Genomic DNA, 27,929 nt, shown 5'->3' with positions numbered 1-27,929 from the left:
CCTGACTGGCTTCGAGTCTCCCTTACCCGTTTCGAATCACCTTTTTATTGGTTTCGAATTCTTATCGATTTCGACTCCTAACAACTGACTGCGGCTTTCGTCTTTCTTACAGTACTGGAGAAACTCGGACTGCGAGAGAAACAACGCCAGGTGCACGAGGAACGGCAGATCAGACTGTATCACCATCTCCCATTACTGCGGGCTGACAGATCCACCGTGCGAGGGATCCGTCGACCCCAGGCTCTGCCAGGTAAAACAAAAGAGTTACGAATAAATCAGTTTATCAGACTTGGCAATGATTATTTAATTTAAAGAATTACTTTTCTCATTATAACAAAAGCATAAAAACTTATTTGTAAAGCATATTGCTCGAAAGACTGTCTTTTTATTTATCGATGAAACTAAACATCGGCTCGTTTTGGCAGATGCTGAAAGACGAGAAGATTCAGGATATAGACTCCATCGTTCTCGAGACACCCGCCACAGCACCTACAGGTAAGTTGACGAAAAACCAAGACTAGAATAGATTGATTGACAGTGCACAGAAGATTAGGAGAACATGAGAATAGAAGTAAAGAGGTATAGAAGATGGAAGTGAGGGAAGATGTTTCTTTTGTGCATAATAGGTGACGGAGATAGCGATAGAAAAAACTGTCAAATAAAAAAAGTTAAGCTCTTTATGACTGCTATCAAATTTTAACGGTGCTCTCTGTATGTTTTTATTTCCATCTCTGACTTGCAGAGTAATTTCATTTGTGGAGTATGCAGTATAAGTATTTGGTAAATTTGTTTAGAACCTAACTACAGCATCATTTTTAACAAGACAATTTGCAATTTTCTGGAAAATTATATCGAGGGATATTTTTACAAGCAGAAAATGTTTTTAAAAATCGCTTAGGAGTGAATATAGAAATTAGGCCAAAGGCCTAGCGCTGGGATCTATGAGGTCATTTTTTCAGCACTAAACGGAAATTGATAGTAGAAAGGTTTGAAAGGTGCAACAGGAGGAAAACCTCACAGTTAAACTATGAGGCAATTGTTAGGAAAGGGTGACTAGCAAAATCCAAGAAAGAGAATATGAATGGGGGTACAGTAAAGGGAATGGAAGAGGTTGCAGCTAGGAGCCGAAGGGACGCTGTAAAGAGCCTTAAGTAATGCCTACAGTGCAGTACGTGAGGTGCACTATCGGCACTACCCTCCTACGAGAGAAGATTCATTTTTGTTGCTTTATTTATTCGAATTTCAGTCATAAAACTGTAGCAGTGAATCTAAATACCAAATGTGTAACATTTGATATATACAAAACTCAAAATGACATCTTCAACTATTTCATTCTTTTACGGTTAGGATCATTCAGTATTGGTAATCCACTATATATAACTTATTAAAACTGTTTTATATAAGACTATCATCATATTCTCTGTAGCTATTAGGTAAATGTCAAATAAAAAAATGCCTCTTCCTTAAAAAAAAAACAATAACGGAAGAAAACATATATACAGTTAATCTTTAGTGCCAGTTAGATTATTGGTTTCGGGAACATTTGGGTTATTTTCCTAGGTCAAATGATCTCTAGTTATATCTCTCTTTTTCAAGAAAACTAACCAAAAGGAATTTCTTTCCAGTCTCCCTGACAACAGCGCCCTCTGTTTTCTACAGCGCCGAAGATTTCCACGAAGATTTTAAACGCCAGCTGGACTTGACAATCAGGCACAAGGACTGTCCACAACTCTACACCAGAATTGGCGATCAGTGCGTGTCAGTCTTCTTTATTGGAAACGTAAGTAAACTTCGGACTACCTTTCTTCGAAAAAGTACACGAAAACTGGGAGTTTTTTTAACTCGCTATTAAAACCTGAAAGTCAATATATTAACGATATTACTTTATGTGATTTGTGATGTCTTAAAATATGTCTTTGAAGCGTTGAAATTTGACTTTTACCTTGTGAAACTTGAAGATTATCTAGTAAAATTTGATTTCAAATTGTGTCTCTGTCAGTTTTGCTAATGCTACTTATCATTTTATGAATAGCTTAGAAAAACTATAGATGATGGTAATGACCTCTTCCTTCACAGCTTACATGGCTGGAATCCCAAGCTTTCTGCCAAGCTATCGGAGGTGAACTCTTCGTGGTAAAATCTGACTTAAGCAATTACATTGCTCTTCTGCAGCATTTTAACGACAATCGTAAGTACTGTATATTGTGTAGTTTTCTTGCTCTCACGTGATGTCCTTTTCCTTTGTGTACTGTTCTCTCACCCGTCTGTAAAATTTAAGAATTGAAATCTAGGATATGATATTTTGCACATCTTTGGCAGTTATCTCAAAATGATTTTTGAGCTCGTCGGTACTTACATTTATCGAGAGAGTGGAATTTTTTATACTGATATATATCTCAAATATTTTAGGTTTTGCATTATAAAATATTCAAAATACAATAAATTCTTTTTTTTTTTTTACTAGAGTCTGGGCTTTTTAGCGGCGCGACACAATGTGTTTTATTGATTCTGTGTGATATTCAGAGTTATTTACTTCCTATCACATTGCAGAGGTGACAAAGGATTTCTGGATTGGAGGAATGTACGTGAATTCAAGCACTGGTTGGCAATGGACTGACGAAAGAAGCATTCAGCTTGGTGCTCCCATTTGGGCAGTCAGGTAAAGTTTCTCCTTTTTTTTTTTTTTTTTTTTTTTTGCCTTGGGGTTAAAAAAATTCATGTTGTTTCATCTGGGAAGCCTTTGGAGGCCCTTAAAATTATTGTTCAGTACCCCACTGTTTGCGGGTAAACGTAAAATGACAGGAGTCGAATGTGAAAATCTCTGAATATCCTGATAGAGAATCATTACCTTTCATTAGTGGAGAAAGGTGGAATTTCGTTTTTTCTCCAACTTCTTACAGTATTTAACACGATATTAATCACTACACTTCGTCATCCAGAATATGGTCACTGCAATCTAAATCAAAACACAAGCCCGGCCTATTTTCTAAAGTGTCCATAGGCACCATGCCGCCGTTGGAGTTGAAGATGACATATATTTCTTGCTCGTGTTGTTTTCCGTGTGGTCTTATGAATTATATTCGATAGGCAATTAACAGTTCCACCTTACCAGCAGATATTGACGACACGCATGCTGGTTTTTACTTTTGATATTTGTATTCGGTTAGTTTTATGTATTAATTTCTTTTAAATAGCTTCTCTGGCTACGTCTCATAGCCTAATAATGAACTGATTTGATTGAAAGTATTTCATTTGGATACGATCCTTTGTAAAGAAATATACGGACGGTCTATTCTATCATTTGTTTGTGTATTTATTTACTTATTTATTTATTTATATTCATTTATTTATCTGTTTATTTGTTTATTTCCCCCAGACACACCCCAGTCTGCTCAACCCGCGTTGTGACCTCTCCTTCCTTCAACGTCACCCGAGAAGCCAACGACGGCATCTGCTACCATTACAAACAGGCCCCGTCAGAACCTCTCACGGGACACTGTTTGGCCATCACCTACGAGCACTACTACTTCGCAAGTGACCAGGAATGCTGGACCAGGAAGAGCCCCCTTTGCGTGACGCCAGATGAGCACCCCAAACAAGCGTACTAAACTCGTCGTCGATGTACCCTGGACCTATTGATTGACTTGGAAACAAATCTTTTCGTTCCTGGTTGATGGAAGTACCAGAAGATATGGCTTGATTCTCTTGCATTTATCTTATTTTATGTATAGATTGCCCAGTTGGTGGAAACTGACATCCTAAAGACTAGATGTTGGTAAACATAAGTTTAATTTTAGTTTTAAATGGTAGGTTAAGAAAATTTGTAATAGTTAAACTAGACCATTGTCATTTTGATAGTGTTAATTGTGCTTTATGATTAAGACAAATGATCTTTTACCCGTTTCTGAAAAACTGGTAATGAAATGGTAAATGCTGAAATAGAATTAGCTATGATGAATGAGAATTTATTTACCCTCAGTGATGACATTACTTTGTAAATCGGAAGTATTAAACTTAAGGAGTGGATGGAAATACTTTTTGTAGATACAGATTGAACCGAAAGTATAATTTAAATGAATCAGCTCACGAATTGTCGTGTCGTTTTGCACACAATTCACAAGTCTTTGAGAAAAGCAATATTCATAAGTGAAAAGTAATAGAAATTCCTCTTCAAATATGGCATAAGACACACTAAGCTAACAATCTTTTCTAATGTAGAACAGACGCAATTTCTACACAGTTCAAGGTTAAGGATAGAGGAAAAGTAACGTTGACTTAATGGAGGGTGGTGGATTCTCAGTCTTTTATAGTCCACTCTTCGATATGTTGCATTTATTCCCCTTTGGATGATGGCATAATAGTTGTATTAGGTTGTGCATGTTGCTTTTGCTAACTCCATGCAGGTCCTATCACTTCACTATCTTTGTAAAAATGGTATATTTGTTGACTAGAGAGCAGATGTTCTGAGAGGCAATCTGAGGTTGCTGCGCTTCCTCCTAGTAGAGACAACGTCTTCTTTCAAAGTATAGTGATCAATAGTTGAATTAAAAGTAGCATCTGTAGCAGAAGTAAGGAAAGCATGTGATTACCGGTACACCCGCTCGCTCAGCTGGTTGCGAGAGAGAGAGAGAGAGAGAGAGAGAGAGAGAGAGAGAGAGAGAGAGAGAGAGAGAGAGAGAGAGAGAGAGAGAGAGAGAGAGAGAGATGTTTCTGTGTGTGTGCGTACGTATGCATGAGTGCTGCCACTGCTGCTTATTAAGAATAAACACCAGCAAATTTTCTAAGGTTTATACGTAAACAGAGCCTTGAATCGTTTTCTATTATAACAAACCTCCGTTTTCTGAAATCATATGGCCGACTTATGGGTATCAATTGCACGAATAAACCCGGATACTGTATGCAATTCCCTCAGGTACTACGGGGATGTTATTCGCAAACCTTTCTGAATTGAGAACATTTGTGTGCATTATTTGAGGAATACAACAGATGTTGTGTTTTATTGCCCAGCTGTTCTGGTATAAGGCATTTATCAACAATTATTTGACTATTAGTTGGGAGAATAAGCATAAAATTGTAGTTTAATCCCTCAACCATAAAGCAAAGAAGAACGGAATACGCCCCAACGGTGAAGGAATAAGACTGATATTACAAGCTTATTTTAAAAGCCTTTGGAGGAATAGTGCTTACAGCGCGCATTACTTGACAAAGCCTTTTGGGGGAAATAAGCCGTAATCGTATTGTAAACTAATTCGAAAGTTACCTAGACTACATGATGGTCACAGTGAATGTACTGTAATATCTGACCAAATATCATGAAACATCAATGGAAGGTTTCAAAATAACATACAGTAATTGGTATGAGTGCATTACAATACTTTTTTTTTTTTTGTTAGTCTGTGGATCTATCAAAGGAAACTACACTAAGTGATTACACACACACACGCACACACTTATATGTGTGTGTGTGTGTGTGTGTGTGTGTGTGTGTGTGTGTGTTGAGATTTCTGACGTAGAGGGCAATAATTCGATTTTATGAATGTATTCAGAAATATAATCTGTTATTCTTTTAGTTTAAAAATAGTTGCTAAGCACTGAAATTTTCCCGTAATGAATCATTCACCAGTGCGTGTATTTAAAGAGAACAGGTTAACGCATTAAAAACACGAAACATTGAAATAAAAGATAGCATAACAACTGCTCTTTATTATTTTACAAAAATTATGCAAAACTTTCGACTGGGAGGAGTAATATTAATTCTAATCCCCTCTTGGTTGATTTTGATGATTTGCTCAAGAACAAAAGACATCGCTCACAAAGGAATGCCTTTAGTTTAAATGTATCTATTACATGCGTTTCAATATACATAAAAAATTCACATATTGTGAACCAAATGAATAATCTTTGTTAGAATTATTTATTTTAAATTACGATAATATGTTAGAAATGTAATTACCTACAACCTTGGATTAAAATAAATGACATTTCATCCAACAAAGAATGTCCATTGTTGAACCATGGCCGCGTACAAAGCCAGGTAAACAAAGATTTCCTTGTCGTTTCTTATGAATGAAAATATCCTTCTCCGGAAACGTAAACTGAATGTCATTCACTTTGCAGGTTGCAGGAATTCGACCAGCTCATGAGTGAAGAGAAAATTGACCTCCGTAGAGTGCAAAAGCTGTGTTTTAGTGGTAAGTTGTAGTGTGGTTTTATCTTTCGGTTCCTCCCCCCTGGCCGTCATCATCAGGTGGGCGGATTGTGAGGAAAAAGCAATGCGATGGATTAATTTCTCTTGGGCTGTTAACTTTTTATTGTTATAATTTAGCCCTTGTAGCCTTTTTCCACATATTGTAGCGCGATAGAAGGGTCCAGGGAAGTGAGGAAACGATATTTAATAAGCTGTTGGAGGCTAGTTGTTGACGTCGTGAGGGAAAACCGATGAGCTGTATTAAGCCTATTTTAGATTTATCCTTTGTAGAGTTTTACCTGTTATTGTAGCGCGATAAAAAAGACCAATTGAAAGTGAAAAAAGACGTAATCTATGCTAGGTTAATTTATGACGCTGTTAGGAGGCCAAACTGATAATAGATTAGCCGAGGTAGGCCTAAATGATACCCCAGTAGGCCAAGGCCTAGATTAAGCTAATCAAATACCCTAAATTAGGCCTAAGTAGTTCTGTGGCCTGACTTACCTGCAGTATGGTATCCTGACAAACTTTATGGTGACCCAGATTAGGCCTTTATGAATTGGATTAGGCTAATATAATCCGTCTAGCCTACATAGCCTAGCCTAGCCTGTATGATGCTTCAGGTAGTAAAACTTGAAACTACTCCAGTTCTTGTGCAAAATCAGTGCTGTGTTTAGTACCAGCCCTTTGAGGATGAACATAAAGCATAAACATGATGGTAAATACCATAAACAGAAGGTATAAACATAAGCAGAAACAGTGACAAAAGGCAGTAGTCTATTCTGGTCTGCAACTGGCAGGTACCAGGCCACGGTAGTAGTTTCAAGTTTTACCCTTCAGGCATTTGGCCAAGCCCAGGCTATCTTACTAGGCCTAGTTTTGATGGTTATAGATTATGCTAGGCATAGGGTAGTGGTAGATTGGTACTTAGGCCTAGTACTGCAGGGTAAATATTCTGATAGCATGAACCCCCAATCCTAACTTGACTTATAGTACCAAAAATGACAAGTTAAATAGAAAAAAAATCATTCCAGAGTAACCTGTACACCATAGGACTCAATAATGCCAGAGCTCTCTCTCTCTCTCTCTCTCTCTCTCTCTCTCTCTCTCTCTCTCTCTCTCTCTCTCTCTCTCTCTCTCTCTCTCTCTCATAAAATGTTAGTATAATCAGAAGCAAACCACATCAAGCAGAGATAAACCTTGTAGATTATCCTTTGGCTGAACACCAAACACTAAATTCTGAGAATGCACAAAACGATACCATCTAAACTTATCCCTTATAGCCAGTATCCTTAGGGAGAAGTTACAAAACTTAGGCAAAAAATGCAAATTTGACACATGCTTGCACATCAGCTACTGTATTGGATGTGAGGTAGGTTGAGCTTTTAATGAAGGTTACTGAGGTCAAGGGTGTACAGAAATACTAATATCTTAATTATAAGTTCTTGGGCTTTAGAGATTAACCTAATCTTTCTGAAGGTGAAGTAACTTACTTTAGCACATTGTCAGTTTTGAAAGTGGCATTGTAAATATTTACATTTCATTTGACCTCTAAATTTGCATTACTGTACCGTGAAGTGGGTGATGATTTAAAGGGTTTCATAGAAGATGGGAAAATAACCTTTATTTAATTAGAATCTGCATGTACAAGGTAAAAACAATTTATTCTGAGATATTTAAGAGCAGAATTATAGAAAGCAATTTATAATGCTTTAGGGTCCTTCCTGCAATCTTTTGTTTTGTTCATATCATTACAGGTAGGCTATTGCATCTTAGCCAAAGATTTAGTCATATTTTAAAAGAAAAATTTTAAGTCATTCTCACAAGTGAGAATGATCTGTGACCAGATCAAATAAAGCCATCCCAGGCCAGTGATTATTTAACACCTCTGAAAATCATCTTCAATAAATGGCAAACTTAATAGAATAATGGCAGATAAAAAGACGTAAAAGCAGGTAAAACCCATTTCTTGGTGAGTGTCTTTAAAGTTAAAATCACAAAGAAAAACTTTTGTTTCTTTGTTACCATCTGAGAGAGCAACATTTAAATTTTGAATTGTGCTGAGATCAATATACATTTTCTCTCCATTCTTGATACAGTATTAGGTTTCATATACTCAGTGTTCTACAATTTTTTCTTATTTGTGCTAACTTTACCAGGTATGCGTAGATTTGTTGCCTAAGTGGCAACAAATATACATTTGTCTGTAAAATAAAATTTGCTTATTGCTGATACAATATGTTCATAATCACTGGCCCTGTTATTAAGAAAAGACAATCATTGGCTGATAATTCCAGGTGTTCCAGATGAGGGTGGTCGAAGAGCATTATTTTGGAAAATATTATTGAATTATTTACCACTTACGCCAAGCCAATGGAACGACACATTGAACAAAAAGAGAGCTCAGTATCGCCACTTTGTAGGTGGGTTTTTCTTAGTTTTCGTGGTATGTTTGTACTATACAATTAATCCTCAAAAGAGGGTCAGTTTTTATGTTATGGAAATAAACCTTTTTTTTATGACTGTTTTGCGAGTTAGTGTAGAGCCCAACCAAAACAGTAGTCCAGGTGAGCTTAGTACATGGTGTTACTGGCATGTAATCAGGCTCTGAGATGGCAGATTACCCTTGCCCTCCCTGTCAGAGTGATATTATTATTATGATATTATTATTATTATTATTATTATTATTATTATTATTATTATTGTATTATTATATTGCATAGCTTTCTCAGTAGCGCTTAGTTATTGATTTATGCTCTGTTTCTTTATTACACTGTATTTCCTCTTCAAATGGTAGGTCATATGTAAAGTTACTGATATTAATTTTGGAGCATATAATCAGTCTTTCTAGTGTTTTTAATACTTTATATGAAAGTTTGTAATTTTTTATTTATTTTTACATATCATTTGCTGTCTTATTACCTGGGTTTTGGTACCAACTGTTAAAGGAATTGTTGTGGGGTGTGGATTAATAAACGTTGCTGCTGCATCATTTAAGAAGAAAATTTGTTACTACTCTTGATGAAAGTCAATCTTCAAATCTGTTACAAAAAATCGACATACTGTACAGTAGACTTCTTTTCATAAATAACCCTTCCCCATCCTTTTCATAAATAACCCTCCCCAACACTGAACAGAGATAATGTTGTATACCAGTTTAAATGCGGAGAGAAAGAATGCCATCATTGACCACACATGTAACAAAATGTTTCTTATGTCATCTCAAAGAATAGTGGTAATTTATTAAGGGAAAGTGATTCAGTTAATTACTGGAGACTTACCGGAATATACCCATACATGCCAGTTTATCTTAGCCTTCTGATTTACTTTAATTTTCTGTAAGTGCAAGTAGGTTTTATTCATATGCAGTATATTGTACAATTAATGTGTATTGAAATTGGTTTGTATTGAAAAAAATGATTTAGTTTTCAAAAATTGTCTTTCTGTTATATTCCTTCCCTGGTAATCTCTCCAAGGTAGTGAGGTTATAGTGTTCATAATTCGTTGCTGTTGTAATTATTGTTTATATAATGTTTTATAGGAATTTTAAGTTATAACTACATCTTTTTACTACTATTGCTACTACACCTTTTTACTGCTCTCGCAGAAGAGATGGTGGTTGAGCCTGCAAGACTGAGCAAGAAGAATGAGGGATCAGAAAACCACGTTGCAGACCATCCGCTTAACCCCAACCCTGATTCCCAGTGGGGGTCATTCTTTAAGGATAATGAGGTTTTGACACAGATTGATAAGGATGTAAGGTTAGTTTAATATCTTAATGCTCTTTGATGTATACTGTAGTTTCTTTTTTGTCATGAGACTAGTTCATCATTTTGTTGGGAACTTTAGTTGGCATAAATTATGCCTGTGGTTGGAAATATTTATTCTTTACATTTTGTACAGTAATAATAAAATTATACAGTATTTAGAGATAAAACTTGTATGTTGATTGTATGTTGATGTCTGAACAACTCTTAGAATAAGCTACCATTTCAGGAGATTGTGTCCAGATATCATGTTCTTCCAGCGGGGCACTGATTATCCTTGCAGATTAATAGTAGATGATCCAGATGTTGAAAGACTGCATCGACGTGTCACATATTCAAGCCTAAAAGCTTCAACGGTTACTCGGAAGGGTTTGGGTGTCACAAAGGTACATCATTTGGCTAATGTTGATCTTTCCTGGATAAGGTTGTTGTTGGGCATTTTTTTCATGCACATGGTTCACATATGCACACAGGCTAGCCAACAGATTAGTTCACACATCGACTTTACATAACATTCATTTAAGTAACTTTATGAGATCAAAGTCACTGAAACTCTCTTGTGATTCACAAACTTCTGAATGTTATTTAATCTACAATTTTGTTTTGGTTTTAATTTTGTTTTCAAATTGAAGCATTCAAATTCATTGTCATCTTGCGAGTTATCCATCAGAACTTGGTGTTTAGTGAGGAGTGTCAGTAATATGCAAGACTTGCACACAACAGATACCAGAGTTTTTATTTTTTAAGCATTCAGTGGACTCAGTTAATATGAAAGTTTTCAGTTGTTTTTGTATTCTAAGAATTTTTTATGTAGTTCAAACCAAGGTGTTAAGTGTAGACATCTTTGCAATTTGTTTTCTTCATTTAGGTTGAGGCCACTAATTGTCGTTCATCTGTAGTTGAAGATTACCATCCGCTGCCTCCAGGATCTGAAGCGCACTGGGAAGTTGTTGAACGAATACTTTTTATATATGCAAAGCTTAATCCTGGCCAGTCTTATGTGCAAGGAATGAATGAGATTATTGGTCCAATTTATTATACCTTTGCTAATGATCCCAATTTAGAAACTCGAGGTAAATATAATACAGAGGGTTTTAAGTAATGTTTTGTTTGAAATAAGTAGAATATATATTGATCACATACAGTACTTTTTATCTCACAAATTTTGAAACCTTAATTTATACAACTGAGTGTGGGTACTTCATGTTATTTTATGACTTGTTTCTTTTCTTTATGGTGTCAGCTATGGCAGAAGCAGACTGTTTTTGGTGTTTTATATCACTAATGGGGGAAATCCGGGACTTCTTTATACGAACTCTGGATGAAAGTGAGTCAGGCATTGGTGCCATGATGAAGCGTTTGATGAATAACCTCAAGCACCATGATCACCAACTTTGGAATCGTCTGCGACTGCAGGATCTGGAACCTCAGTTTTTCAGTTTTAGGTGATGCTTCCCTTTTGTTGTGTTTAGAAGATGTTTTATTGTACCCTTAGGTATCATAAAGTTTTCATATTTTAGTCAGTGACCTATGATGGGATGCCCTTAGGGTAAACCAGTGTTTGAAAATATCTTTCACTAAATAACATTACTTTATTATTTTTATTGATCTATATTTTACTGCAGACGTATTTCTTGCACAAATCAGTTGCTTATGGAACAAGCCTAAAAGGACAGTGATTTGTAAAACAAACTTCCATATGCATACTAGAAAACGCATGATTAAAGCAAAAGGCAACAGAAAAAAAAATAATAAACAACGATGAATTTAAAGACATAGACACTGTAAGGTATTACATTAGATTCTCTTAAATTTATGATCATTGGCATCAATATATGTACCAGAGGACTATTCCACAGTTGTACAGTATACATTAAAATGAATGAAAGGCCTCTGTTACTGGACACTGAGAGAGTGTGAATATTATATTTGATAATTAGGTAATTATATAGGTGGTTCATGCATATTAAATATGTAAGGTAATGCTTTGGTAAAGCAAATACAGTAGTATGCATTAGTTCTTGGGCTGCAGGTACTAATTATGTAAAAAGAAGTTCTCTTATGGTAGAGCACTGTATTTTCTGTTGGTGGTCTAGATCAGAGTTGATGTTGCAGGAAAAAAAGGAAACTATAATTGATGTTGCAGAGAAAGAAGGAAACTATAATTTCAAGTATTATTGTTTAAAAGATAAGAGGTCCCAAGGTACTGCTGACAGGAGGCAGTAGAATAGTGTAGTAATAATAATGAAACAAATCTGAAGTATGTTGCACTGATACCGTAATCAGTGGATGGTAGTTATGCCATTACAGGAGAATCGAAGTAATCAAAATCTTTGTGTATTCATGCAGACGTATACTAAGGACAATGTTGTTTAAAAGTTAAGGTGTGTACTCATACACAGTGTTTATTTTATTATTTTGCCTCTTCTTTTGATCATGTAAATGCTGTCAGGTGGTTGATTTCTTTGCTTTACTGTTTTAAAGACCTGCTCTGACATGTTTATTCCTTCTACTTTGTATGTATTATATATATATATATATATATATATATATATATATATATATATATATATATATATATATATATATAGATAGATAGATAGATAGATAGATAGATAGATAGATAGATAGATAGATAGATAGATAGATAGATAGATATATATATATATATATATATATATATATATATATATATATATATATATATATATATATATATATATATATATATATATATATATATATATATATATATATATATATATATATATATATATATATATATATAATATACAGTAAACCCCCCGTATTCGCGTTCTCGTGATTCGCGGACTCACACATTCACGGGTTTCTCTGTGGAACATATCTAGCCATTATTCGCGGAAAATTCGCCATTCGCGGTATTTTTCACTGAGAAATATTCACTAATTATTGTGTTTTCATATAATGTTCACGAATAAATGCACTTTTTGTGATAAAACTATTAAAATACTCAGGTATATGCATTTTTACAGGGTTTTTCTATGTTTAAACTATCAAAATGGGCAGTTCTAAGTGTTTTTAGAGGGGTTTTAAGTATTCGCGGATTTTAGCTTTTTGCGGGGTTGGTGTGGGACGCATCCCCTGCAAATATGGGGGGTTCACTGTATATCTATATTGTCAAGAATAAAAACCAGTATGTAAAAGTCTACTACTAAGATTTGATACTTTGTGTATTATGAATTTGAAAGTGTGCGATTATTCCTTAAAAATCAGAATGCAAACTTCATTTTACTTCCTTTTCTGATGAACACTTCAAGGTAACACATATAAAGTTAAAGAAAAATGAGATATTGTGCCTGATTCTCCTCGTCCTATTTTGAAATGGCATGTATTGTTATGTACAGGAAGAAATATTTTGAAAAAAATATACAAATTATATTGTTGAGAGAATCATAAAGAACTTTTCAATTTTCCAGGTGGCTGACACTTCTTTTATCACAAGAGTTTGATCTCCCTGATGTCATCCGTGTTTGGGATTCCTTGTTCGCAGACTCCAGTCGTTTTAGCTATCTCATCCAAGTGTGCACAGCAATGCTAGTGTATGTATAAATATTTTTAACTGTCTCAGAATACTGTAGCAGTAACTTTTGGTAAGAATATTTCAATTTCATGGTCAGTTTCATATTTTGGCATTCATCTAGGTGTTATCTTGTTTTAAAATAGGGGATTCACACGCCAAACATTTGAGGGCCAATTCTTGTTTCATTTACCATCTCAAGGGACAGTGAAGATGCATACAGCACTTGCAAGTCTGATGTTAACAACATTATATACCTAGTTTACCAGGGATGTTTTTTCTTAAGATGGAAAATTCATTTTACATAATATACTAATGATAACAGAAAGTATTAATCTGGGGCCTTAATTTATTGTAAAATTTAAATTAAATGTAGATTATTAGAGCTTAGTTTGTTATGAAGATAGGAATGAATATGCAAATCAAAAACTCTTACACAACTCATATTTTTAATTTCATTTCCACTGCACTGCAAGTGTTCTTCAAAAAAATGTTTACTTTTGACTGCAGAAGAGATATTCCAAGTCTCTGGATGATCTGCCGGTATTTATCATTCATATTGATTCGGTGGTTATGTTTATTTATCGTCATCGGGAAGAATGACTTCTTTTTTTAGATACCAGGAATGGCTGTGCCTTCAGCTGTACGGAGATTTGTGATTTTTTTGTAAGCATTACACAGAGGTAGATTATGAATTAAATTATCATTATGAATTGAAATGTTGAACACTTCCACAAGTGATACCATAAAACTTCAAAAAATGTCTGCTGAGGCTAAAATAAAAGTAACCTAATGAGTTTGTGCTGGAAGAATAACGGTACTGTATAATTTTGGAAAAATAAAATTTGTTCAAACAAACCTGTTACTTATAATGTGATTGCTGGCCTCCCACCCTGCTAATTCTCATATTGCAAGCTCAGATGTCACAAAATATTACTGGAGCTGCTGTTGGAGTCCCTGAGGATCGGCTTGCCTGTTCCCAGTCTTGTCGTTTAAGTTCTATTTTTATTTGATCTGGAAATCAAGTGTCGTGAATGGTTTTGGGACATATGAAATCACCAGTTATAAACGTATGCAGTGGATTGGGATGAGAAAATTTAGTTTTTAGCATTTTGGCATTAAGAATTTATTTTATGATTTCAGTCTGCTTTTCATTGTACATTATTTTTCGTGTAGATTATTTTTGTTGTAAGATTTTATTTTCACCATGTCTTTTCATCAGGTTGCAGAGGGATGTAATGCTAGAGAACGACTTTGCTTCAAACATGAAGCTGCTTCAGGTAAGAACTCCAATTTGTGTATTCTTTAGCATTTAGGTACTGGCAGTCCCCGCTTACCGGCGACATCAGTTAACGGCGTTTCGGTGTTACGTCACTTGGCTAGCGACATCGTTGACCAGATTTTCGGCGTCAGTCTCCGGTTAACGGCACCATTAAATGGGGATTTCAGTGCCAGTCTCTGGTTAACAATGCCATAAAGTGGGGATTTTGGCACCAATCTCCGGCTACCTGCGTCGATAAGCAGGGTTTTTGGCCCTGTCATCACCAATTTTCAGTTAGCGATGCTCAGCCAGGGACAGAACCCCCGCCATTAACCGGGGACTGCCTGTATTGAATTTTGATTAGTAACATTATTCCTCAAATTGCATTCATGTAGGTGACTTTAGACCTTGCTTCTTTCTGTATCAGTTATTTTATATTTGGTAAATGTGCTCAGTCTGTAAGATCAAGTAACCTGTACTTCACAAGTATAAGAAGTAAAGAAATTTCAACAAGCTTCAAATATCACAGTGAGCACCCTTCTCAAATTCCCAAAATGCAGTAACCATATTTTCAATGGTGTAATTGTTCCTAGGCATATAAAAACCTTCATATGTCTGTGAGAGTATCATTCCGCAACGGCTGGTTTCAGTCATTAAAGCATATTAACATGGTGTTTGAGGTGTGAGAGTAATGGGAGAACCCCAGCCACTCAACTGTGGTTGTGAATTATTGTTATTATATTATTATTATTTAGTAGATGAAACCTATTCATATGGAACAAGCCCACAGGGGCCATTGACTTGAAATTCAGACTTGCAAAGAATATTGTGTTCATTAGGAAGAAGTAAGAGGAATTAAAGGGAAATACAAAAAGAAGGGATCCCACTTATTAAAAAAGAAAAAAAAATAATAAATAGGTAAAACTGTATTAAAATACAAGAAGCATAGTATTAGGGTAGTAAAGCATTGCATTTTTGCTTGAACTTCTGAAGTTCCAACAGCACGACATCCTCTGGGAGGCTGTTCCACAGTCGAATGGTGTGAGGAATAAAGGACTCCTGGAACTGAGAAGTTTGACAGCTAGGCACATTTACTGCATATTGGTGCTGCTGGTCAGCGAATCTGGTTGCTCTCGGCAGATAAAGGGGAACAGGGATTAATTGTGAATGTGAAAGATCTCTGTTGAAATACAACTTATGAAAAAGTGAGAAGCAAGACCATATCAGTTGATGGTCCAAGTCATAACTGCTATTATTAGGAAACAGAAACTTACCACCACGAACCACTCTCTCTAAAAGAGATAAATCTTTGGCAGAAGCAGACATTCACATTGGAGAACAGTATTCCAGTAAAGGAAGTGCAAATCACCTAAAACAGGTTGCATTGATTTTATCACAGTTATAAATATAAGAGGGCTTACGAACATTATCTAACTTTCATGTGGCATTTGCTGAAACTTTCATTAGATGTTTCTCAAAAGTTAGATGAGTCAAAAGTTACATGTAGAATGGTTAAAGCTTTAGATTCAGTCAGCAAAGTCCCATCCACCTGAAGGGGGAGGATATGGTGGAAAATCAGTAATAGTGTTTTCGTTTTACTGGAATTCAGCATTATACCCAACTTGCTACACCTGATCTGGTTCATGTCCCATTTGAGGCAAATGGCAGCTTCATTTCTCACAAGTGAAGACTTTACTACACCCACAAGTTTTGCATCATCGGCATAGTGAACAGTCTTGTTTTCCAGGCCAACAAGCATATCACTTCTATACACCAAACATAACAGTGGACGAAGGAACACTGCCCTGTGAAACTCCAAACACAATAGGTCTTGGTTCACTAAAAATCCCATCCTCAGCAACTCACTGCTGCCTACGTATAAGGAAATCTTGAAGTAATCCTAAAATATATCAACCCACTGCAAGTTTACAGATAAGTGTCTTGTGATTTACTAAAACGAAAGCAGCACTAAAATCTATTTGAATTACTCTGCACTCAAAACCCTTTTCAAGGTTCACTTGCAAATGGCATGTCAAGTCTAAAAGAGCGTCACAGGTACCCAGCTGCTTCCTGTATGCATATTGATTATCAGCTAACAATCCTTTAGATTCCACATACAGTACTTAAGTTTTTCAGCAACTTTGGAGAGCACAGGGAGACTAGAGATTGGTCTGTAGTTACTGCAGTCTGCAGATATGCCACTCTTTGGGACAGGCACTTTATTACTAAGCTTGTGCTCATCTCCAAAGATACTGCGTCGACGTAAAAATCTATAAATTCTAGTAATCCAGGGAGACAGCACACTAGAAACTTTATTTAAAAAACAATGGGAAGAAAACATCAGGATCTTCTCCACCCCAGTTATCAAGATTATCCAGAATTTTCTTAACATCCCTGGAGCAAAATGCAGATTTTTTAAGAGTAGGTTCAGGATGACAAGTATAAGGAAGAGGAACATCCTCAGCTGATTGCTTAGCTTCAAAATCTCAGTGAAGCAGTTCAGCCTTTTCCCTAGGGCCAGTAACCAATCTACCATCATCTGTTAGCAGTGGTGGAATGGAAGACAAGCCTGACCCAAAGATAGATGATGCCAATTTGGTCCACCACAGTTGAGGCTGAGTAATTCCTTTAAGTTTCCTCCTCAAGAATTATTGTAATTTTTCTCTGCTGTATGTAAGTCTATTCGCAGCGCAGTGAGACTCAACAAAGATGGTGTAATTTTCATTTGAACGATTTTATCTCCATTCGTTGAATTCGGTCTGTTTGTCATGGTAGACTTGTCTACATGTATCATCAAGCCATGGCTGGTCATTTGTCCTAAATTTGATGACCTTTCTAGGGACATCTTATTAGCCCTTTAACGCCGAGCCTCTATTTACAAAAACGTCTCCCGTATGCCGGCGGCGTTCGGGAGTTAGCGCCAAGCGGAAAAAAGTTTTTTAAAAACTCACAGCATGCTTAGTTTTTAAGATTTAGAGTTCATTTTGGCTCCTTTTTTTGTCATTGCCTGAAGTTTAGTATGAAACCATCAGAAATGAAAAAAATATCATTATCATATATAAATATTGAAATATATGACAGCGCAAAAAAAAAATTTTCATATATAATTTTATACAAATCGCGCTGTGAGCAAAACGGTTAAAGCTAACGGTTTATTTTTTTCTTTGTACTGTTCACTAAATTGCGATGATTTTGGTATATAACAAATTGTAAAACGATCAAAGCAACACAGAGAAAATAATATCACAAAATGATGCATGAATTAAACGCCGGGACGTAAAAAAATGTTTTTTCAAAATTCACCATAAATCGAAATATTGTGCTAGAGACTTCCTGTTTGTTGAAAAATGAAGCTAATTGATTGAATATTACTAGACTGTAAGTGTTTTAGCTTACAATTGCAGTTTTCGACCATTTCGGTTGAGTTAAAGTTGACCGAAGGTCGAATTTATTCTATTTATCGTGATTTATATGAAAATACTTCAAAACTGATAAAAGCTACAACCATGGGTTGTATTTTGTTGTATTCTGCATGAAATTGCACATTTTCATATATAAAAGTTTATGTAACGACTAATATAAAACGGTGCAAACATTACGACAACGTGACGAAAGAATTTCTGAGATGTTCGGCCGAGTTACCGCGTGGACGTAAGGAAAATGTTTTTTTCAAAAATTCACCATAAATCGAAATATTGTGCTAGAGACTTCCAATTTATTGCAAAATGAAGGTAAATGATTGTATATTACTAGAATGTAAGAGTTTTAGCTTACAATTGCGTTTTTCGACCATTTCGGTTGAGTTAAAGTTGACCGAAGGTTGAAATTTTGGCAGTTATCGTGATTTATGTGAAAATATTTCAAAACTGACAAAAGCTACAACCATGAGTTATTTTCTGTTGTATTCTACATGAAATTGCGCACATTTTCAGATATAAAAATTTATGTAACGACTAATGTAAAACGATCCAAACATTACGACAATGTGACAAAAGAATTTCTGAGATGTTCGGCCGAGTTACCGCGCGCAGACGTAAGGAAAAAGGTTTTTTTTTTTTTTTCAGAAATTCACCATAAATTGAAATATTGTGCTAGAGACTTCCAGTTTGTTGCAAAATGAAGGTACCTGATTGAATATTACTAGAATGTAAGAGTTTTAGCTTATAATTGCGTTTTTTTACCATTTCGGTCGAGTTAAAGTTGACCGAAGGTCGAATTTATTCTATTTATCGTGATTTATATGAAAATATTTCAAAACTGATAAAAGCTACAACCATGAGTTATTTTCTTTTGTATTCTACATGAAATTGCGCACATTTCCATATATAAAACTTTATGTAACGACTAGTATAAAACGGTGCAAACATTACGACAACGTGACGAAAGAATTTCTGGCGTGGACGTAAGGAAAAAGTTTTTTTCAAAAATTCGCCATTAATCGAAATATTGTGCTAGAGACTTCCAATTTGTTACAAAATGAAGGTAAATGATTGAATATTACTAAAATGTAAGAGTTTTAGCTTACAATTGCATTTTTTTACCATTTCGGTCGAGTCAAAGTTGACCGAAGGTTGAAATTTTGGCAGTTATCATGATTTATATGAAAATATTTCCAAACTGATAAAAGCTACAACCATGGGTTGTATTTTGTTGTATTCTGCATGAAATTGCGCACATTTTCATATATAAAAGTTTATGTAACGACTAATATAAAACGGTGCAAACATTACGACAAAATGACAAAAGAATTTCTGAGATGTTCGGCCGAGTTACAGCGGGCGTGAAGGAAAAAGTTTTTTTCAAAAATTCACCATAAATCGAAATATTGTGCTAGAGACTTCCAATTTGTTGCAAAATGAAGGTAAATGATTGAATATTACTAGAATGTAAGAGTTTTAGCTTACAAATGTGTTTTTCGACCATTTCAGTAGAGTCAAATTTGACCGAAGGTTGAAATTTTTTGTAGTCGACGTACGGTACGTCCACTCGGCACCCAACAGACAATTTTAGTCGGCGTATGATACGTCCAGTCGGCGTTTAAGGGTTAAAATAGCCATCAGCATTTCTTTTAACTTATATATTATTATTTTTTTATTTTGTTTTTATATGCTTGATTGTTCCTTATGTCAGGGATACAAAATGTGATGTTTTGTGTATAATTTTTGCTGGTATTGTTTCTTCTACTAGCCTGTAGTTTTTGTATAATTTACTCATATGTATTATGGATAATGCAGTTACTTGCAATTATTTTTGTTCCTGCTAGGTATGCAACCATTGTCTTCCCATATAAAGATTCAGGTTTGTGCATTTAATATTTTAGGTTTTCTCCTGCATTCTGTTTTCCTTTTTGGCAGGGTGGGAGTGTTATAGGAAGGAGAGAACTAGTTGTTTTTTCCTTTCATCAGTATTGTCATATGGAGATTCTTTCCCTTTCCCCTGCACTTTTGTGGTTTAGAGAGTCATTAGTTCACCTGTGTCCATTCCATTCTCTCCTTGTACCTGTACAGTGCAGTGGGACTTAGGCAAGCAGTAGAGACCACCACACTCTGCTCTTCTTTTTTTTGACTGACTTGGCTGAAGTCAGTGGATGTACATTGACTCCTTTTCCATTCTTGGTCTTTTATACCCTTGCAACTGCAACACTTACATGGGCTCCAAAGATTCTTTTGTACTCCTTTGTAGTTGCTGGAGACTGTCTCATCACCCTCAGGCAGCTCAGAGAGCTCTCCTTTTTGGGTGTTTATGGCTTCAACCAAAATTCTGTCTCATGCTGTTCCTGATGCACGAGGATCCTTGCTTTGGCAACAGATTTCTCTGTTACTGCTGGTGGTCTGCTGATCAGTCTGGCTGCAGGAGAGTGAATGAATGAGAGGGCATCAGTTTCATAGAAAACAGTTAGACCCATCAGACCTTTGGAGAAGCTGTTCTGTTGCTTTTGTCTTCAGGGTGACAAAAGATATGCATAATAGGGTTTCCTACTGCAAATTGAGGCTGATTATGATAGATTAGTTTGTATGAAGGGATTGGTTTTATATTATGAAAACTTTTTTGTGTGTATATTGGGAAATTTACGAAAGATGACCATTTTCCTAAGTTTAAGAGAAGTATCCCTTTTTTATATTTATTATTATCAGTATTATCTCAAACTCTGCATAATGCAAAGGGGCTTGTTTTTAATATTCAGGTAATTCTTAAAATCTTTCTATTTGAATGATTCAGTAATGTGTACAGTAGTAAATAAAGGTGGTGATTGGTAAGAAACTACTAATTTAGAAGCAAATAACAAGAAATTTCAGTTCATAAGAGCTCTTGTTTCAGAATTTGACTAGAGAATCAAGGGGTATGTAAGACTGGTTTGTAAGTCTCGAAATATTAAAAATTGTTATAAAATTGTAATATGCCTTATCACATTCCATTTCCCTCAGCGGTATCCTCCAGTGGATGTCCAAGTACTTCTCAGTAAAGCCACTGAACTTGTAGAAGTAACTGGCACAGAATCATCTAGCTGACCCAAGGATTGTGAAGAAGAGAGTGATGCTGTTGTTGATTAGTTCATAAGGGTCAGTTTCTTGTTTCAATAGAAATTTATACATTGTATTCTCTCTTCTGCCATTTTCCTGATAAGATTTTTAACCATTTTGATACAATTTCATATGAGAAATAGCTTTTGTTTGATTTGTTAAGAACTAATAATAAGAAATTTTAAAAGTCCTTATACAAGAGGTTACTATCAGACTTTGTGGTGTTAGCCCACATTTTTATCAGACATTATATTACAAGTTGTGCCACAGCTCTGGTATTAACCTTCATGAAGTATAGAGTTTGCTCATTTTGAATAAGGGTTGAGCATCCAAATAGTGAATTACATGAACTTGGGGAATTATTGCTATCCCCTAAAGTTTGACCTTTTTATATATTTGTTGTTGGTTTCATTACTTGCCTGGTGAAGGGATGGTTGATTGCATCTTTTGTTATATTTCAATCCGATCCTTATGAAAGCTCAAATAGTTATTGTCTAAGGAGTATGTTTTCCTCTATATTATTTTGTAGGGAACTTGGATATTTAGACTTTGGTGAGGTTTTATGAGGTTAGTATGCCTTAATAGTATGTATTTTAAACATACTGGAAATGTCAGTATTTGCTGGGTTACATTAGTAAATTTCACATTTTATATCAAGAGTATATATATAGGGTATATGTAGGTGTATAATAACAGATTTAACACAGACCACTGAAAATACAGAAATTAAAAACCAAAAAATTAATGAAGACATACTATGATATGCTGGCTTACCCAAATTACTTATCACAATACAGTCGCTGTATCACAAATAAATGATTCAAAGGTAGTGTGTCTAATGAATGTCATGTTCATGTAACAATAACATTAACAACTCAAATACCAGACTAACCAAAAATGATAAACATTAGTGCAGTGTATAGTGCACTACCACAAAATGTAGACTGTTCTGCACAGTACGTTTTCTAACAAATATTGCAAGTGAGCGGTAGTATTTTATTATATAGTAACTCACCCATCTGTTTAAAATTTATTGTAAGAAGCGAATGAATGGCTATCAAAGTTAGTTGGCAAGAGCATCCCTGACAGCTTTACATTACAGTCAGGGATGTAGAAAAAGCAATATTGCTTTAATGAAATTTTATAAGACTCATTTTACCAGTGCCAGTGGCAGTTCATCCCCTTGTCTTGTTTTCTTTTGCCCAAAATCTATCTTCATAATAATTATAGCCTAATCTAGAACAACAACACGTGCCCAGCTTGTTTCATGTATGACTGCAGCTTATCTTTGGCTTGCACGATGTCTTACTGGGCCATCTTTAGTACATCATACTCTGCAATGACTTGGGAGCAAGACCAGCCCTTATAGAGATTATCAAAGATCTTGAGCTTGGTTTTCAGGGGCAAGACCTTTTTCTCCACTGAGTAGGCAACAGTGCCATCATCACACATACTAACACACAACGCACAAACAGGAACTCTAGCAAAGTGTAAGAAACACTAATGTAAGCTGCAGCTTACATAGCCATAAAATTCATAGTGCACACTTCAACCAGGAGAGCCACAGTACTGAGGGCTGTTCAGCTAGCCTCCACTTTCACCAAAGTCACGTTACAACCCTTTCCCTCCCCCCAATATCAATAAGCTAATCAGCACACTCATTAAGCCAATCAGCATACTTAGAGTGCTCAGTGAATTTTCCTACCTGAGCAGAGATATTTTCCCTCCCACTGCAGAGTATTTGATCTTTGCTCTTAACATATGATTTTATCTGCACTTACGCCATTTTGTGTTGATAAATACATATACCCATTTTCACAGAATTAAACTGCTGACAACTGAATATTGTGGATCTTGAAAACATGAATAATTAAGGGGTTTCTGTTGCTCTAATAATGGTTCTCAGCTTCAAAAATGAGGTCTACAGAATGATGATAGGGTCATTTATTTTAAAATTGGATAGATACCTACAGTATTGAAATTTAATTGATTTTCATGGAGGAATAGTTGTAATGACCCCAGAAATCTGTAACCATTAATTTTATGAATAGATTTATGTGAGTTGCCAGTATCCACCATTGATAATATTTAATGAAATTTAAATAATGCTTATGTACTTAATAGTTTGGTGTAGTTATAATATTTCTGTTTTTTATATTGTATTTATAAGTTGTATATTTTTTACCTATTAGCATATGAGATGTTTAAAATCATCTGTCTGTTCCTTAGAGGTATAGGATTTTCTCACCACAACTTTGATGAAAATAATTTAAACAGGATTTGGTATGTAAAGTGCCTGATATAATTGTAATTATGTAATAATGTAGAATTAAGGACTGGAATAGGCACATGTGAGAATGCTTAATTTTGTACTTTTGATATTTAAGTTTAATACAAAGTACAGCCTGTGCCAGTAAGAAAGCAGATGAAAAACAGATAAATATTAAAAGACCAGTAAAAACCCAACTGAGAAATAATAGCCTTTGGGACATAATGTGCAAGTGGGTATATCCTGTCAGCTGATGACAGACTGGCAAAGTGAATGCGAAAAGATCATGGAGTATAGAGTTAGTGATTGTAATGAATATGTGAACTTGGACACAGAGTGCAGGAAAAATTTATGGACGTCTGAATGTTTTGCTAGGATGATGCTTTTAGGTCTGTGTTCTTTCTTTGGAAGCTGATTCTCTCCTATGTGGACTAGGTTGGAATTCACTTAGAAAGTACACTTGACACAAGAGTGTAAAGTAATCATTTCACATCAAACTGACAGAAGGAAAATTCTTGATGAAAAATGCTTATGATGATGATATGAGTATATTCTCAATATGTTCTCAGATAATTTTGTAACTTTGCTGTTATATAACTGATACCATAACTCATACCATTATACCTTCTTCTTCTTCTTAGCTTAATCCCTAGTTGGAGGTCACAGTTTTTAAATGAACCTCTGTCAGCTGTTTCTATCATGAATGCCTCATTTCATAAGTTGTTACAGCAGATGTTTTACAGTCAGATGCCCTTTGACTCAAACCATCCCAATTTATCTGGGCTTGGGAAAGCTAAGAATAGCAGTGCAAAAGTATAAATTATAGACTTGCAATGCAAATCTCCCACCTACCATCGTAATATGTGAAAACTAATCTTCTTCTGTTTTTAGTAAAACTAAGCAAATGAAATAAGACGTGAGAATGTAGATGGAGAATTGATCCAAGTTATCTATACTCTTATTCCTTAATATGTTAATATCCTTGATAGAGAGGAAGATAGAAATGAATAGGTTATTTGGTTATTATTAGGTACTGTATGTGTATACCCTGTCATGTTTGATCAGTTTTCAGTAAACAAATATCTTTAAACACCCAGAGGTCATTTTGAGTGTAGTCTTCTTTCTTTTCAGTTTTACTTTAAACAATTTTATGTTGTAGTAAATTAGTATTAAAGAATGTTAGATATTCTTTGATACAAAACTCATCAATTTACATTTTCCTCCTCCAGAAGGCCGTGTCCAATATACCTATATTATTTCCTTTTATTGGGAATGTCCACATCCCATTTCTTATGATTATGATTCTTGCTTGCAAAAAGTCAAGAAGTCAGAAGTTGGCAATTGGGCCAGGAGTCTCATGCATTAACTGCAGTGCTTGTAAACCAGAAGTCTCGGCCTGTGGTTTGCCCCCCAAAAAATATTAAAGCAGAGGTAAAAATTAAAATGTTATTATTGTACAGTATATGTAAAACAAGGATTATTATGAAATTAGTCTTCAATATAACTGTCTACAGTACAGTACTGTAATCCTTGTCTTATGCAGTGTACTTTACTATTGCCTGGAAAGTTAACTAAAGAAACTTTTAAGGATAAACAGTATTGCAGGTGACATACAAAAGTTTGTAACTCTGGCATTTGGTATGGGACTGAATACTGCAGTATTGTTTTTATCTTATTTGTTTATTATTAATGCAGATCTTTATTGAGGTTATGGTTATGGTCAATACTTTATTCATCTTTTATCCCAAATGTAATTGTTATTAATACTGATTTTTATGTAAAATTATGGTTTTTCTTGTGAATCATAGCCCCATCCCTTGATATTTCATCAAGAGAAAACTTTACTCTGTGTGTTTCAGACTTAAGAAGTTAACATTCATATTTTTAATGCTTTACATTGTTAAAATTTGAGATATTAACATTATCCATTAACTGTTGTTAATGTACAATATCTCCTTTTTTTCCAGTTTTTTCAGAAGTAATTGAAAGAGTTTATTGAAAGTTAACATAATTGTCTTTATTTTTAGATCTCTTTTCAGAACCTTTAAAACAGCCTACCTTTATTCATTAATGACTATAGTGTATAATAGGCATTTTCTTCTTTAATTTGCTGGCTAAACTAACTGGTTGGTGCTTTCTTTGTGATCATTTTTCGTTACATCTTCCAGCATCAGCAACATAGCATTTCCAGAACCAAACAACTCTATGAATCATTTGTGTCAAGTTTTGCCTATTTAAATGTGCATTCCCAGCAGATAAAATGAAAGTCTGTTATTCATATTTGATATTAATTCTACACACGAATGACATTTCAAATCTGCTGTATTGAAAATGGATTGAAAGTAGCAGGATATTTTTATATAAACATTCTGTATGGAACTTATTGCTGAACATCTTAAATTCAGCCTGTTTTTGGCACTCGAGCTTGGCTTCTGCAAAGCAAAATCCACTGAGAACTTTGTTTTCTGTTTTACAATGTTTGGTCAACCGCTATGTAGGACTGGGAAGAGTCTGATGTCATCTTTGTGATATCTGCAAGGCATTAGGCAGGTGGCTTAAAGCTTTGTTAGTCAAACTGTCTGCGTATAGACTTTGTCTTTCCAGTAAACTTGCATTAGCATTGTATGCATAGTAATTGCCTTTGTATGTTCTTGGGATATGACAGTGTAGCCAAAGTTACTTGGTGGTCTTTGTAGAATACTGTCTCCCCTTCAGCTCAGTACAATAACAGTTATCATTTTTATTGTAGAAAGTTGGCTGGAAGGCCACCTGTCCAGCATAATGAAGTCATATCTATTAAAAAACTTAGGAAAAGCTTATTGTTAAAAAATAGAATTGCAAGTATGGATAGATATGGCCAAGACCAGGTGATCCAGTTGTAAGAGTTGCATCTTTTTGTGACTGAAGGATGCTAAGAGGCTGCCTTTGATGTGGTCAGCACAAGAAAAGCAAGTTGTAGTTTAGCTGTATGCAGCTTCAAAATCATTAAGACCAGAGATTGACATTTCAGCATTCGAGGGACACCATAGATGTGTTCCTTTCTTTCACAAAAAACTCATTACTGTACTTATAATTAAATTGGATTTTCCAAGTTTTGCTTGGGAAGGAGAGGCCTGCTAAAAGTTGTTTGAGAGAATTTGATGTTTGTAAACACACAGTGCACTGTTTTTGGAGATTTACTGTGTGGTCTGGTTAAACTGTGTATTAGTAATGATAATAATCTCTACAAGTTTAGTTAGACATGTCCAAGGTATTCATTGTCATGTTTGTTTAAGGAAAGAAATGAAAATTTGTAAATTTGTGGCTAAGTAATTTAGTGATACATGAGAAATTACTATAATATTAAATTTGACCTCCTGTGGGCTATGGAAGTCAGTATTTCAAAATGATAATAGCAATAACACTGGTGATAAATTTGTGTGTATTATTGATTTTTTTTTGTAGGAATTTTTTTTTGTAAAACTTCATTATGTCAGCTTGCACAAAATAATTTTGATCTCTGAATAGTTTTACTTTGTACGTTTATCAATAGGGACATATTATGTAAAGAACCTACAGGACAATAATGTGGTTCGGCTTAGTCTCAGATTCAATTTATGCTTATAGCTTCTTGCTAAATGTCTGTGAACTTTATTGTTAAGACCACTTTTCTATGCATAAATATCAAAGACAATGATATTTGTGGAGACTTCAAATAGGTTTTGTAAAAGAGGTTCAAATGATATATTTTTAATAATTTTATTGACACTGGTCTTTTTCTATACCCACAAAATATTCAAATGAATGAACTCCTCTCTGTGATGCTCACATATTTGAGAACAGTTGGTAATACATGCAATATATTGAAGTTCAAAAACCATTGAGTTACTGTGTAATGGTATGTCAGTAACGGAAATATTGTCAGAATACCTTGCTAGGATTATATTGTTTGTACCAACTCTTCTATGAGCTAAGTTTACATAGGTTCCAGAGAGTTAATGTGAAGATACTACAAAATGAAGTACATATTGTAGTTGTAGATGCAGCAAGTCACAACAGGTTTTTTTTCTATTTTTCTTAGGGTAATAAAATTTAAGACAGTTGTCATCGACTGAATTGATGTGATTTGCTCTGAATTTAAAGGAAATTAGCATACTGCAAATACTGTACAGGTACAGGGAATCTAATTTCACAAGTAGACAGTCTGATGATTATTGTTGAGATGTTTTACTCCCTAAAGCACACTTTGTACTGTTGCTCATATTTCATATCTGTAGTTAATGCCAGCATTTTATCACCTAACCTTTTTGTTTCATTAAATTCTAGGATAAGACAAGTATTGTACTAGGTTTTTTGTTAAGTAAATGACCTAGGATGTTTACATTA

At 34.9% G+C, this 27,929-nt stretch overlaps 2 protein-coding genes across 3 annotated transcripts in view; both read left to right on the top strand.

Moving 5' to 3' along the window:
- The window catches only part of LOC136845917 (uncharacterized), a 5,918-nt gene extending 1,960 nt beyond the window's left edge, over positions 1 to 3,958 (top strand). For both annotated transcript variants that reach the window (XM_067116402.1, XM_067116403.1), the window contains exons 4-9: positions 113 to 250; positions 426 to 495; positions 1,626 to 1,780; positions 2,077 to 2,188; positions 2,551 to 2,659; positions 3,377 to 3,958. In XM_067116402.1, coding sequence (XP_066972503.1) covers positions 113 to 250; positions 426 to 495; positions 1,626 to 1,780; positions 2,077 to 2,188; positions 2,551 to 2,659; positions 3,377 to 3,608 — 816 coding nt within the window. In that variant the 3' untranslated portion in view covers positions 3,609 to 3,958. The remainder of the gene's footprint in view (positions 1 to 112; positions 251 to 425; positions 496 to 1,625; positions 1,781 to 2,076; positions 2,189 to 2,550; positions 2,660 to 3,376) is intronic.
- Positions 3,959 to 5,980: 2,022 nt separating this feature from the next.
- Positions 5,981 to 27,309, top strand: LOC136845916 (TBC1 domain family member 13). Its single transcript, XM_067116401.1, has 10 exons — positions 5,981 to 6,034; positions 6,118 to 6,191; positions 8,485 to 8,610; positions 9,795 to 9,948; positions 10,184 to 10,340; positions 10,823 to 11,027; positions 11,198 to 11,399; positions 13,413 to 13,535; positions 14,736 to 14,793; positions 21,200 to 27,309. Exons 1-10 carry the CDS (start codon positions 6,015 to 6,017, stop codon positions 21,281 to 21,283), a joined length of 1,203 nt encoding a protein of 400 aa, XP_066972502.1. The 5' UTR covers positions 5,981 to 6,014; the 3' UTR covers positions 21,284 to 27,309.
- The last annotated feature ends 620 nt before the right edge of the window (positions 27,310 to 27,929 follow it).

Source organism: Macrobrachium rosenbergii, chromosome 14, assembly GCF_040412425.1.
Source record: "Macrobrachium rosenbergii isolate ZJJX-2024 chromosome 14, ASM4041242v1, whole genome shotgun sequence".
Lineage (NCBI taxonomy): Eukaryota > Metazoa > Arthropoda > Malacostraca > Decapoda > Palaemonidae > Macrobrachium > Macrobrachium rosenbergii.
This window is presented reverse-complemented; position numbering and strand designations above follow the sequence as displayed.